This window comes from Glandiceps talaboti, chromosome 9, assembly GCF_964340395.1.
Source record: "Glandiceps talaboti chromosome 9, keGlaTala1.1, whole genome shotgun sequence".
Lineage (NCBI taxonomy): Eukaryota > Metazoa > Hemichordata > Enteropneusta > Spengelidae > Glandiceps > Glandiceps talaboti.
This window is the reverse complement of record NC_135557.1, coordinates 1,390,216-1,404,708: the sequence shown is the minus strand read 5'-3', so window position 1 is coordinate 1,404,708 and position 14,493 is coordinate 1,390,216. Positions and strand designations below refer to the sequence as shown.

Below are 14,493 nucleotides of genomic sequence, written 5' to 3'. Positions count from 1 at the left end.
TTTGTTAAATGATGGATGCATTTAAAGTCCAGACTAGCAGTAACATGACACAACAGACTAACGATAACAGACACAACACAACAGACTAAGAATAACAGATACTACACATAGTGTGACACTCCATGGAGAACACTACAGTAACAGATACACTACACACAGAGTGACACTCCATGGAGAACACTACAGTAACAGATACACTACACACAGAGTGACACTCCATGGATAACACTACACTAACAGATACACTACACACAGAGTGACACTCCATGGAGAACACTACAGTAACAGATACACTACACATAGTGTGACACTCCATGGACAACACTGCATTAACAGATACACTACACATAGTGTGACACTCCATGGACAACACTACAGTAACAGATACACTACACATAGTGTGACACTCCATGGAGAACACTACAGTAACAGATACACTACACATAGTGTGACACTCCATGGAGAACACTGCACTAACAGATACACTACACATAGAATGACACTCCATGGAGAACACTACAGTAACAGATACACTACACATAGTGTGACACTCCATGGACAACACTGCACTAACAGATACACTACACATAGTGTGACACTCCATGGACAACACTGCACTAACAGATACACTACACATAGTGTGACACTCCATGGAGAACACTACAGTAACAGATACACTACACACAGTGTGACACTCCATGGAGAACACTACAGTAACAGATACACTACACATAGTGTGACACTCCATGGAGAACACTACAGTAACAGATACACTACACATAGTGTGACACTCCATGGACAACACTGCACTAACAGATACACTACACATAGTGTGACACTCCATGGACAACACTGCACTAACAGATACACTACACATAGTGTGACACTCCATGGAGAACACTACAGTAACAGATACACTACACATAGTGTGACACTCCATGGACAACACTGCACTAACAGATACACTACACATAGTGTGACACTCCATGGAGAACACTGCACTAACAGATACACTACACAGTGTGACACTCCATGGAGAACACTACAGTAACAGATACACTACACATAGTGTGACACTCCATGGACAACACTACAGTAACAGATACACTACACATAGTGTGACACTCCATGGACAACACTACAGTAACAGATACACTACACATAGTGTGACACTCCATGGAGAATACTACAGTAACAGATACACTACACATAGTGTGACACTCCATGGAGAACACTACAGTAACAGATACACTACACAGAGTGACACTCCATGGAGAATACTGCAGTAACAGATACACTGCACAGTGTGACACTCCATGGAGAACACTGCACTAACAGATACACTACACATAGTGACACTCCATGGAGAACACTGCACTAACAGATACACTACACACAGTGTGACACTCCATGGAGAACACTACAGTAACAGATACACTACACATAGTGTGACACTCCATGGAGAACACTACAGTAACAGATACACTACACATAGTGTGACACTCCATGGAGAACACTACAGTAACAGATACACTACACATAGTGTGACACTTCATGGACAACACTACAGTAACAGATACACTACACATAGTGTGACACTTCATGGACAACACTACAGTAACAGATACACTACACATAGTGTGACACTTCATGGAGAACACTACAGTAACAGATACACTACACATAGTGTGACACTCCATGGAGAACACTACAGTAACAGATACACTACACATAGTGTGACACTTCATGGAGAACACTACAGTAACAGATACACTACACATAGTGTGACACTCCATGGAGAACACTACAGTAACAGATACACTACACATAGTGTGACACTCCATGGAGAACACTACAGTAACAGATACACTACACATAGTGTGACACTTCATGGAGAACACTACAGTAACAGATACACTACACATAGTGTGACACTCCATGGAGAACACTACAGTAACAGATACACTACACATAGTGTGACACTCCATGGAGAACACTACAGTAACAGATACACTACACATAGTGTGACACTTCATGGAGAACACCACAGTAACAGATACACTACACATAGTGTGACACTCCATGGACAACACTACAGTAACAGATACACTACACATAGTGTGACACTCCATGGAGAACACTACACTAACAGATACACTACACATAGTGTGACACTCCATGGAGAACACTGCACTAACATATACACTACACATGCACGCAATATTGGTGTAACCTTCGATGATAAACACACTCTTAGGAAGCACATTACCATAACATGCAATTCGATCTATTACAATCTTCGAAAAATTGGTCGCATTCGTCGCTATCTGACAAGTGAAGCATGTGAAAATCTAGTCCATGCTCTTGTCTCATGCAAACTGGATTACTGTAATGGACTCTTATATGGTTTAGCATCTAAAGACATTACTCATCTACAACATGCTCAAAATACAGCGGCCAGAATTGTTTCACGCCGCAAGAAATCAGACCATATCTCCCCAGTTCTCAAGGATCTACATTGGCTACCAGTCTACTACAGAATACATTACAAAATACTCTTGATGACCTACAAAGCTCTCAACAATGCTGCACCTAGTTACATATCGGATCTGATCAGTTATAAGCATGCTCCACGTGTACTTCGCTCCAACAACAAAGGTCTATTACACATCCCACCCTGCAAACTTAAATCCTATGGTGAACGCGCTTTTTCACGCGCTGCCCCGCAATTATGGAACAGTCTTCCGGTTGCTCTGCGTCAATCACCAACCCTGGACAAGTTCAGGAAAGACATTAAGACTCATCTTTTTATGAGAGCATTTTGATAAGAACTCTTTTTAGTGTCCTGTAAAGTGCCTTTGAACATTCTGAGTAATGGATTCAGGCGCTATATAAATTGTTTGATTGATTGATTGATTGACATAGTGTGACACTCCATGGAGAACACTACAGTAACAGATACACTACACATAGTGTGACACTTCATGGAGAACACTACAGTAACAGATACACTACACATAGTGTGACACTCCATGGACAACACTGCATTAACAGATACACTACACATAGTGTGACACTCCATGGACAACACTACAGTAACAGATACACTACACATAGTGTGACACTCCATGGAGAACACTACAGTAACAGATACACTACACATAGTGTGACACTCCATGGAGAACACTGCACTAACAGATACACTACACATAGAATGACACTCCATGGAGAACACTACAGTAACAGATACACTACACATAGTGTGACACTCCATGGACAACACTGCACTAACAGATACACTACACATAGTGTGACACTTCATGGAGAACACTACAGTAACAGATACACTACACATAGTGTGACACTTCATGGAGAACACTGCACTAACAGATACACTACACATAGTGTGACACTTCATGGAGAACACTACAGTAACAGATACACTACACATAGTGTGACACTCCATGGAGAACACTACAGTAACAGATACACTACACATAGAGTTACACTCCATGGACAACACTACAGTAACAGATACACTACACACAGTGTGACACTTCATTGAGAACACTACAGTAACAGATACACTACACATAGAGTTACACTCCATGGACAACACTACAGTAGCAGATACACTACACATAGAATGACACTTCATTGAGAACACTACAGTAACAGATACACTACACATAGTGACACTCCATGGAGAACACTACAGTAACAGATACACTACACATAGTGTGACACTTCATGGAGAACACTACAGTAACAGATACACTACACATAGTGTGACACTTCATGGAGAACACTACAGTAACAGATACACTACACATAGTGTGACACTTCATGGAGAACACTACAGTAACAGATACACTACACATAGTGTGACACTCCATGGAGAACACTACAGTAACAGATACACTACACAGAGTGACACTCCATGGAGAACACTACAGTAACAGATACACTACACATAGTGTGACACTTCATGGAGAACACTACAGTAACAGATACACTACACATAGTGTGACACTCCATGGAGAACACTACAGTAACAGATACACTACACAGAGTGACACTCCATGGAGAACACTACAGTAACAGATACACTACACATAGTGTGACACTCCATGGACAACAATGCACTAACAGATACACTACACATAGAGTTACACTTCATGGAGAACACTACAGTAACAGATACACTACACATAGTGTGACACTTCATGGAGAACACTACAGTAACAGATACACTACACATAGAGTTACACTCCATGGAGAATACAACAGTAACAGATACACTACACATAGAGTTACACTCCATGGAGAATACAACAGTAACAGATACACTACACATAGAGTTACACTCCATGGAGAACACTACAGTAACAGATACACTACACATAGTGTGACACTTCATGGAGAACACTACAGTAACAGATACACTACACATAGAGTTACACTCCATGGACAACACTACAGTAACAGATACACTACACATAGAGTTACACTCCATGGAGAACACTACAGTAACAGATACACTACACATAGTGTGACACTCCATGGAGAACACTACAGTAACAGATACACTACACAGAGTGACACTCCATGGAGAACACTACAGTAACAGATACACTACACATAGTGTGACACTTCATGGAGAACACTACAGTAACAGATACACTACACACAGAGTGACACTCCGTGGACAACACTACAGTAACAGATACACTACACATAGTGTTACACTCCATGGAGAACACTACAGTAACAGATACACTACACATAGTGTGACACTCCACGGACAACACTACAGTAACAGATACACTACACATAGTGTTACACTCCATGGAGAACACTACAGTAACAGATACACTACACATAGTGTGACACTCCATGGACAACACTACAGTAACAGATACACTACACATAGTGTGACACTCCACGGACAACACTACAGTAACAGATACACTACACATAGTGTGACACTCCATGGACAACACTGCACTAACAGATACACTACACATAGTGTGACACTCCACGGACAACACTACAGTAACAGATACACTACACATAGTGTGACACTCCATGGAGAACACTGCACTAACAGATACACTACACATAGTGTGACACTTCATGGACAACACTACAGTAACAGATACACTACACATAGTGTGACACTCCACGGACAACACTACAGTAACAGATACACTACACATAGAGTTACACTCCATGGACAACACTACAGTAACAGATACACTACACATAGAGTTACACTCCATGGACAACACTGCACTAACAGATACACTACACATAGTGTGACACTCCACGGACAACACTACAGTAACAGATACACTACACATAGTGTGACACTCCATGGAGAACACTGCACTAACAGATACACTACACATAGTGTGACACTTCATGGACAACACTACAGTAACAGATACACTACACATAGTGTGACACTCCACGGACAACACTACAGTAACAGATACACTACACATAGAGTTACACTCCACGGACAACACTACAGTAACAGATACACTACACATAGTGTGACACTTCATGGAGAACTCTACAGTAACAGATACACTACACATAGAGTTACACTCCACGGACAACACTGCACTAACAGATACACTACACATAGTGTGACACTTCATGGACAACACTACAGTAACAGATACACTACACATAGTGTGACACTCCACGGACAACACTACAGTAACAGATACACTACACATAGTGTGACACTCCATGGACAACACTACAGTAACAGATACACTACACATAGAGTTACACTCCATGGACAACACTACAGTAGCAGATACACTACACATAGTGTGACACTTCATGGAGAACACTACAGTAACAGATACACTACACACAGTGTGACACTTCATGGACAACACTACAGTAACAGATACACTACACAGAGTTACACTCCATGGAGAACACTACAGTAACAGATACACTACACATAGTGTGACACTCCATGGACAACACTACAGTAACAGATACACTACACATAGTGTGACACTCCATGGACAACACTACAGTAACAGATACACTACACATAGAGTTACACTCCATGGACAACACTACAGTAACAGATACACTACACATAGTGTGACACTCCATGGACAACACTACAGTAGCAGATACACTACACATAGAGTTACACTCCATGGACAACACTACAGTAGCAGATACACTACACATAGAGTTACACTCCATGGACAACACTACAGTAACAGATACACTACACATAGAGTTACACTCCATGGAGAACACTACAGTAGCAGATACACTACACATAGAGTTACACTCCATGGACAACACTGGGCAACATGTCTGTGCTAGCAAATTGCTGTGCTATTTGGTTTGTTAGTCCCCAACGGAAGTGCCACTTAGAGGAGACTCATACATTGGGTTCTGTCCATGCGTGTGTTCACCCTCGTACATGTATCTCTGGCATGCGCCAACCGATTTCAACCAAACATGGCACAAAGGTAACCCATACTATGTGAGACACATGTACGCCACTTTTTATGACTGAATCAAATATGACTGAATGTTGGCCATATTTGTTGTTAAATTTCACGATATGCATCATAACTTTCAATTTATAAAACCTACTGACTCCATTCACGTGCCTACACTCATATTATCACATATGAGCTTTCTTTGTCGACTTTGAAATTTGAAAGTCTTCAAGGTGAAATAGCCAAATTTTGGCTATCTTGATAGCTTTTTCAATAAAACATGTCAGTGATAATATTTAAATCATGACTTAGGTTTGACTATTTGACACGTATGCAAAGTCACTTTATTTCATGACCAAATATTTCTTTGTACATTAACACACTTCAGTAAGTTGAATACACAAAGATTCGCATTTAAATGTCTAGACCCAAAAGTAAGCTTTCTTTTCATATCTTAACCTTGACCTTTGATCTTCATATTCAAGGTTAGATAGTAAATTGGTCAATAAATTATGAAGTTTTGTATCTAGAGACACCATTCAGATTTGCAGAATAACTTTGCCATATAACATACCAGTTGGACTATGTTTTACTTAAATATGTTATCTATTAGTTTCATGACAGATAGATCAGATCAATAGAAATGTATGCAATTTAGATCTAATAAGATATTTTGGGTCAAGAAACTTGAACTCAAGTCCTACTCAAGTGTATTAATATGTACATTATTCTTGCACCATTTTGGAGTAAACAAGTTTGTAAAGAGTGTTTTCCTATTTATCTCATGTGTTTACAGTTTTGATTTTTCTGTTTACAGGAGTGTTTATAGCCAAAGGCAGGGAAGATGTGTTGGTTACAAAGAATGGAGTACCTGGTGAATCAGTGTATGGTGAAAAGAGAATAGCAGTGGAGGTAAGAAATACCAATCTGTCCAATGGGTTCCATCCTATAATTTACAGGGTTCTCCCCAGGTCTATACATAGCAGTGAGTTCAATTGTAGGATTTCTTAAGAACACATAAACTGATTGGATAACAATTGGATTTCTTAACACATACACTGATTGGATAACAATTGGATTTGTAAAGAACACAAACTGAGTTGCATAACAGTATACTGTACTTTTGTTTTATCTTTCCTGCAACTCCTGTTATTTTGTATCTCTTTCCTGCAACTCTGTTATTTTTACCTCCCAGAAGGGGAGGTATTGAAACGATGTCTGTCTGCCTGTGTGTGTGTGTATATGTGTGTGTGTGTGTCTGTCTGTCTGTCTGTCTGTCCGTCTGTGTCTGTGTCTGTCATCATTTTCTTAAAAATGGATGGCTCAATTATAATGAAATTTGCTACACATCTTCCAGATGCTAATGGCAAGAACTGATTAGATTTTGGTAAACATCCAATGAACATTAATTATTTTTTGGCATAATTAATGGTTTTGAGTAATTAGGTTTGGAATGCATACTTCAAATTCAATATAATTTTGTGCATATGTTAACTATAACAAGGCGCATATGTCCTTGATTTAGCTTAAAGCTTTTATGAATAATTTGCATAATTAATGACTCGGTAATTATGCTATATCTTTAAAATGCATACTTCAATTTCAATATAATTTAGTACATAAGTTAACCATAACTAACTGCATATGCCCTACACAGTTTGTTGATGTAGATTACAGTTTTAATGCATAATTAATGACTTTCGGTAATTCAGCTGTATCTTAAAGTATACATGTAATGGTTGATAATTTTTTTCATTATTATGTTTATTTTGCTATAAAAATAAATGAAATTGCATTCATACCTCTAAATATTATGCACATTGGCTGGGAAAGTCACAAAAATACTTGCCCCCTTATTCCCCTGTGCTTCGACTAACTTCGGCACCTCAGCCAGCTCACGAAAGGTGTCGAGGTCCCACGTGTTACAAAAGCCTTCTAAGCCTTTGTGTAATGTTTACTTATGAATTACTAATTACGCTATCTGTACATATTGTTGTGTACTAGTTTAGTCTTCCGGCAACAATGGTTCCTCAGTGTTTTGTTGGCAGCAACCGCAGTGAAACGATCACCCTACACACATTTCCGAGTGATATAACTGAGTAGGTAATGGGTGAAGGCAGTTGAAACCACGCATAAAAACTGGATAGTGATGCCATACAGTGAAAACCGGTAATGTTACCATGATCATAGCGAAAGAAAGGAAAACATATAAAATAATTTGATGTTTCACAAATCAAGAAAGCAAGTTAGCTTCATAAAATATTTTCAGTACGATAGCAATTTTTTGGAAACAGTGCGTAGTCCGATTGTATGTTTTGATTTCCATGTTGCTGAGAGTCGATCGTGATACATCACATGTACATACTGTCGCAATCTTATCAAAGTAAAAAGACGCAACGACTACATTTTTCTGTGAAATTTACATAAAAAACCTTATAAAGCAGTGTCATTCAGTCTCTGTGGTTGACCACCACCGTCCTCACTCATTCACTGCCAGAGGAACTATCGTTACTGCTAGTGGTCGGTTCTAATGAATTTGGCAAAATCACACCATCAGTTGTTAATGCTGGAGTGTATTGCTCTACACTTGAGGAATCTGACCAATATTCAACGTCGGGTTCTGGCGAAAACCGATTGTGAAGTTGACCACCTGGCTCGGCCCTAATGGCTTTGCATGTAAAGATAAACTGACGAAAGCATTTGTGTTCCTCAAGTGACGTCACGATGTTCCAAACTCTGTCCTATGCATATGCAAATGATGACTTCCTGAGGTGCTCTGTGGCTGAGCCTAGAGTGGCTCATTTTTCATGCAATTTCTCATGTCAGAGCTATTCTATACTGTCACAAAACCCAATGTCGTTTATTTTTATGGCAAAGGGAACATAATGACGAAAAAAAGTATCACCATTTGCTTGTACACTTTAAGAATGCAAGCTTCAAATTTCATAGAATTTGGTGCATATACCAACCATAACAATGCACACAAGTCTGTTGACATAGCCTTTACTTTTAATGAGTAATTTGAATAATTAATGATCTTCAGTAATTAAGCTATATCTTTGGAATGCATGCTTCAGGTGTAGGTTGACCTTTGACCGTTGTCTGTCTGTCAACTTTTTGTATTTCAATCTTCTTTAAAACTAATGGGCCTATGTAGCTAAAAGTTAGTGTGATGTTGTCTTGAAATACCCACATCAGACATTGTTCAAGAGAATTTAGCCGGGTCGTAAATATGCAAATTAGGTCTAAAATGGGATTTTTTGAAAAATACTTTTAAAATCTTCTCCGAAACAACTTTGCCAATTGAGCTAATATTTGGTGTGAAATTGGCTTAAAATGCCCAGTTCTAGTTTTGTTCAAGAGAATTTGACTGGGTCGTAAATATGCAAATTAGGTCTAAAGTAAGGTTTTTTGGTGAAAATACTTCAAAAATCATCTTCTTCAAAACTACTGGGCCTATTCAGGAGTTCTTCCCCCGGAGAATGTCAAAAACTTTACTAACTTTACTCAATGTTTCTGAAAGGGCTTTAAAATGTGTGGATGATTGTCTACACAACCCAGACCATTGTTTGTATTTTGTTGAACTCCTAAAAGGACCGTATATGGTTCTGTTCTGTCATTGTCAAAGGTGATGTGGATACACATCAGTCAGGGATGACAGGGTCTCTGGACCAATATGAATGTATCTAGTCTATACACCCTAAATGAAGAATGTATCTAGTCTATACACCCTAGATGAAGAATGTATCTAGTCTATACACCCAAAATGAAGAATGTATCTACATGTAGTCTATACACAAATTTGAAGAATGTATCTAGTCTATACACCCTAAATGAAGAATGTATCTAGTCTATACACCCTAGATGAAGAATGTATCTAGTCTATACACAAATTTGAAGAATGTATCTAGTCTATACACCCTAAATGAAGAATGTATCTAGTCTATACACCCTAAATGAAGAATGTATCTAGTCTATACACAAATTTGAAGAATGTATCTAGTCTATACACCCTAAATGAAGAATGTATCTAGTCTATACACCCTAAATGAAGAATGTATCTAGTCTATACACCCTAAATGAAGAATGTATCTAGTCTATACACAAATTTGAAGAATGTATCTAGTCTATACACCCTAAATGAAGAATGTATCTAGTCTATACACCCTAAATGAAGAATGTATCTAGTCTATACACCCTAAATGAAGAATGACAACCACACAATACTCTATGAAAACGCTCAACAATGGCCACTACACATAAGTTCAGTGCTTGCTATGTAAGGGTGAACAACTGAAGGAATTAAAATTTACATCGGTCAAATAATAACATTAATTTAATAATAAGAATTAACAAATGTATTACAATAGCTGCCCTGGCATTTTGTCACCAGTACCGTATTGAAAACATGGATTGAGATGCTGAGATCATCTCAGTGTTGAAATACAGAGATGTCTTTTAGGATTCATATGACATTGAATATAATGCAGAATTTATATTGTTTTATTTATCTCATTACAACATTAACATTTTATTATCCTCAATCATACTTAAATCACCACTGGCATTCAACTAAATTTGCATATTTCCATTATGTACAAAAACAGCAGAGGAGTTTCGATTGATATATCACTTTATTTATTTATTTATTTATTTATTTATTACAATTCAGACTGAAGGAAACAAGATAGAATACAGAGCGTGGAATCCTTTCCGATCAAAACTAGCAGCAGCCATCTTGGGAGGTGTTGATAAAACTCATATGCCAGTTGGTTGCAAGGTTCTTTATTTAGGAGCTGCTTCGGGGACGACAGTATCTCATGTCTCTGATATTGTGGGGCCAGTAAGTAGAAAATATGTTTGCTTGTTTAACACAACTGAATTGAGGTTCAGTGTGTGTGTGTGTGTGTGTGTGTGTGTGTGTGTGTGTGTGTGTGTGTGTGTGTGTGTGTGTGTGTGTGTGTGTGTGTGTGTGTGTGTGTGTGTGTGTGTGTGTGTGTGTGTGTGTGTGTGTGTGTGTGTGTGTGTGTGTGTGTGTGTGTGTGTGTGTGTGTGTGTGTGTGTGTGTGTGTGTGTGTGTGTGTGTGTGTGTGTGTGTGTGTGTGTGTGTGTGTGTGTGTGTGTGTGTGTGTGTGTGTGTGTGTGTGTGTGTGTGTGTGTGTGTGTGTGTGTGTGTGTGTGTGTGTGTGTGTGTGTGTGTGTGTGTGTGTGTGTGTGTGTGTGTGTGTGTGTGTGTGTGTGTGTGTGTGTGTGTGTGTGTGTGTGTGTGTGTGTGTGTGTGTGTGTGTGTGTGTGTGTGTGTGTGTGTGTGTGTGTGTGTGTGTGTGTGTGTGTGTGTGTGTGTGTGTGTGTGTGTGTTTTATCAAATGTCAATCCATTACCCCCCGAAACCACCACCGCTGTAAAGCCACAAAATGTTGTGAAGCCACGCACTCGGGCTTCACACTTTTGGCCCTCCTAATACGCTTAAAAAGGCATAAAAAATGCCTAGAAATGTTCTCAGCGATGGTCCTACTTTTTTGTCAAAAATATAATATGTGCGAAAATCGGCGTGAGTGTTCGCAAAAGTCACCAGGAAAGCACGCACACATGTTCTAGGCACATAGCGCCACCAAGAGTTGAAATCGTTCATGTGCGCATGCGCGTATCTCTGTAACTAGTGAGTGAACTCGTGTAAGTTTGCTGTTCACTTATGAGTACTTCCAGCTCCAGGGAGCATTCACTGCCTCATGGCAAGTCCTGTCGTTGGAGTTTCCTTTTTCTGAAGGTTAGTACATCCACCATTCATACTTTGCTAATAATGACTATCATTTAAGACCATTATTTCAGAATTGGCGACACTATTATTGTGTGTCCGTCACAGTGAGCAAACTCGATTGAATATGGCCGCTCATATGATATACATCTTTGTGCTGTAGACGTTTTTGAATTCATATATTTTTGTCCAAATTTTCAGCAGTTAGTATTGTCAAACCTTTCATCAAAGGATGGGTGCATTCATCTGCTTGAATGTGTGTTTTTTTATCTAAAAGTAGTCGCTCATGTTCCAGACAGGGGTGATCTTCAAGGGCTGTAAAATTTTAGTTGATGGCAACAGTCTGAAAAACGAAAGCACGTAGCCAAGAGTACTGAAAAACGAAAAGTCACAAATGAATGAAAATATAGACCCTGTTTATGTGGACAGCACAGAATTTAAACTTTACCATGGGTTATTACAGAGATATTAATTATGTTCTTGTACATGTATATTTGCCATGTTTAATAGTATTGTTATAATAAAAATGACGCAAGTTCACATGGCGGAAGTTCACCATTTGTAATTTTATAAACTTACAGATAGTTACGTAGTCGCTACTCAGCTCAGTCCCGCTATTCGCTAACTCAAAGGTCAAATGTTCACGTTTTTAATAGTACCTCAAATAAGGAAGCATGAGGATTTTGGTTCGATATACACACTGGCCCGCTATCCCGAGTCTAGTAACTTTCTGTAAGGACCAATAAAACTTACTAAAATGCGCATGTAGTCCTATCCTACATACGGGATAGTGACTTTTCAATATTAGGGAGCTCAGCATTCAAAATGGTGGCGATACGGATTCACGGTCACCGTAAGGTAAAATTCATTCGATTTTTAATTTGCTATTGTAACCAACTCTGATTGTCTATTCCGAGTATTCGCGATAAAATTATCAGTTTGGAAACGGGGTAGATTTTATATGAGTTCGTGCCATAACAGCTTATGTTGTGTAGTTTTCGAAAAGCACGCCCTGTGGGAAAGTCGCCCAACAGGCGATCTCGCATGATTTCGTATTTATGTACAGTGCGTAGTCTTTCTAAACAGTAATTTTCAGATCAGTTGCTATCTAAACTACGTTTCTGAGTTATTTATTTGGTAGGTTATAAAGCTCCCTTTATAAAATCACTGTACAAATTGGACGTAAGCGTTCGTCCGGCCACGTTCAACTGAACTGACTATAGTGAAGCTCAATCATAACAATGGCTGCTGTCAAAATCGATGACGCAATTTGATCGTGTTGTTATCGGTGCGTCGAATTTCAAATCACATTAGTTTGAGGGTCCAATACTTCTTTTATTTTGTGTCAGTGATTTTATTCAGCAAGAAAACAACGTGTTCTATGTTTTTGCTGTGATGATCGTAATTTTTACCGGGTACAGCCTACATTGAAGCCATGTGGCACTGCTAACAGTAACAATAACACGATTCCGTTCTGTGTTGCGAGATCGTGTTTTTGGGAACACGAAACCAGTTATTGAATGTGTAGTGGATATTGATATTCAGTTTGAAAAAAATCAAAATCCTGAACTTTATTTTACGATTGGTTTTGTCATTTCTTAGTAGTTATAGGGCCAACTGTATCACGTTTAACGTTTAATATGTCAACCCGGAAGTACATAGACATGAAAATAGACTAAGTGTAATTAGTAACGAAATTTTACTCTAACTGCTGGTAACCTTCAGATTTATTTATTTTTATGTTGTGAATACATTATAGTAAGCCCTAAGGATGACACTATAGAGACTTGCTGTATGGGAAAGTAATTTTTGTCCTTAAAAATGCAAGTCAGACTAATGTGTACCAGAATGTTATATTTAAGCTAGAAATAAGACCACATGATCATATCTTATTACCCTTCACCCCCCCCCCCCCCCCCAAAAAAAAAAATAAATAAAAAATAAAAAATTAAGACAAACTACATAAAGAAAGCCAAAATAGAAGCAGCCCCAAAACATAAAAAAGCAAACAAAATTACAGTAAGGAACTGATGATGCACAAACAACTACAAAGAAATAGACAGTACAACTGGAACACAGGGTTTAAAATAAATATGGCGTTTGGAAAAGTGAATTAGAAGTAGAGCAAAAGCTAAGAGAGATGAAGAGCCAAAGTGAACAATTGAAAGCACTGAAAGATGGGACCACCAATTCAAGACTATTATGTTATCAATTTTACTAGTCCTGTGGGATAGTGGTTTTTTTTACTCC

General features: G+C 38.7%; 1 protein-coding gene across 1 annotated transcript in view; it reads left to right on the top strand.

Annotated features, from left to right (window-relative positions):
* LOC144440154 (rRNA 2'-O-methyltransferase fibrillarin-like) overlaps window positions 1-14,493 on the top strand; it is a 66,377-nt gene that overhangs the window by 17,566 nt on the left and 34,318 nt on the right. Inside the window, exons 5-6 of the mRNA XM_078129429.1 lie at window positions 7,306-7,400; window positions 11,161-11,331. Of these exons, the coding sequence (XP_077985555.1) occupies window positions 7,306-7,400; window positions 11,161-11,331 (266 nt within the window). The remainder of the gene's footprint in view (window positions 1-7,305; window positions 7,401-11,160; window positions 11,332-14,493) is intronic.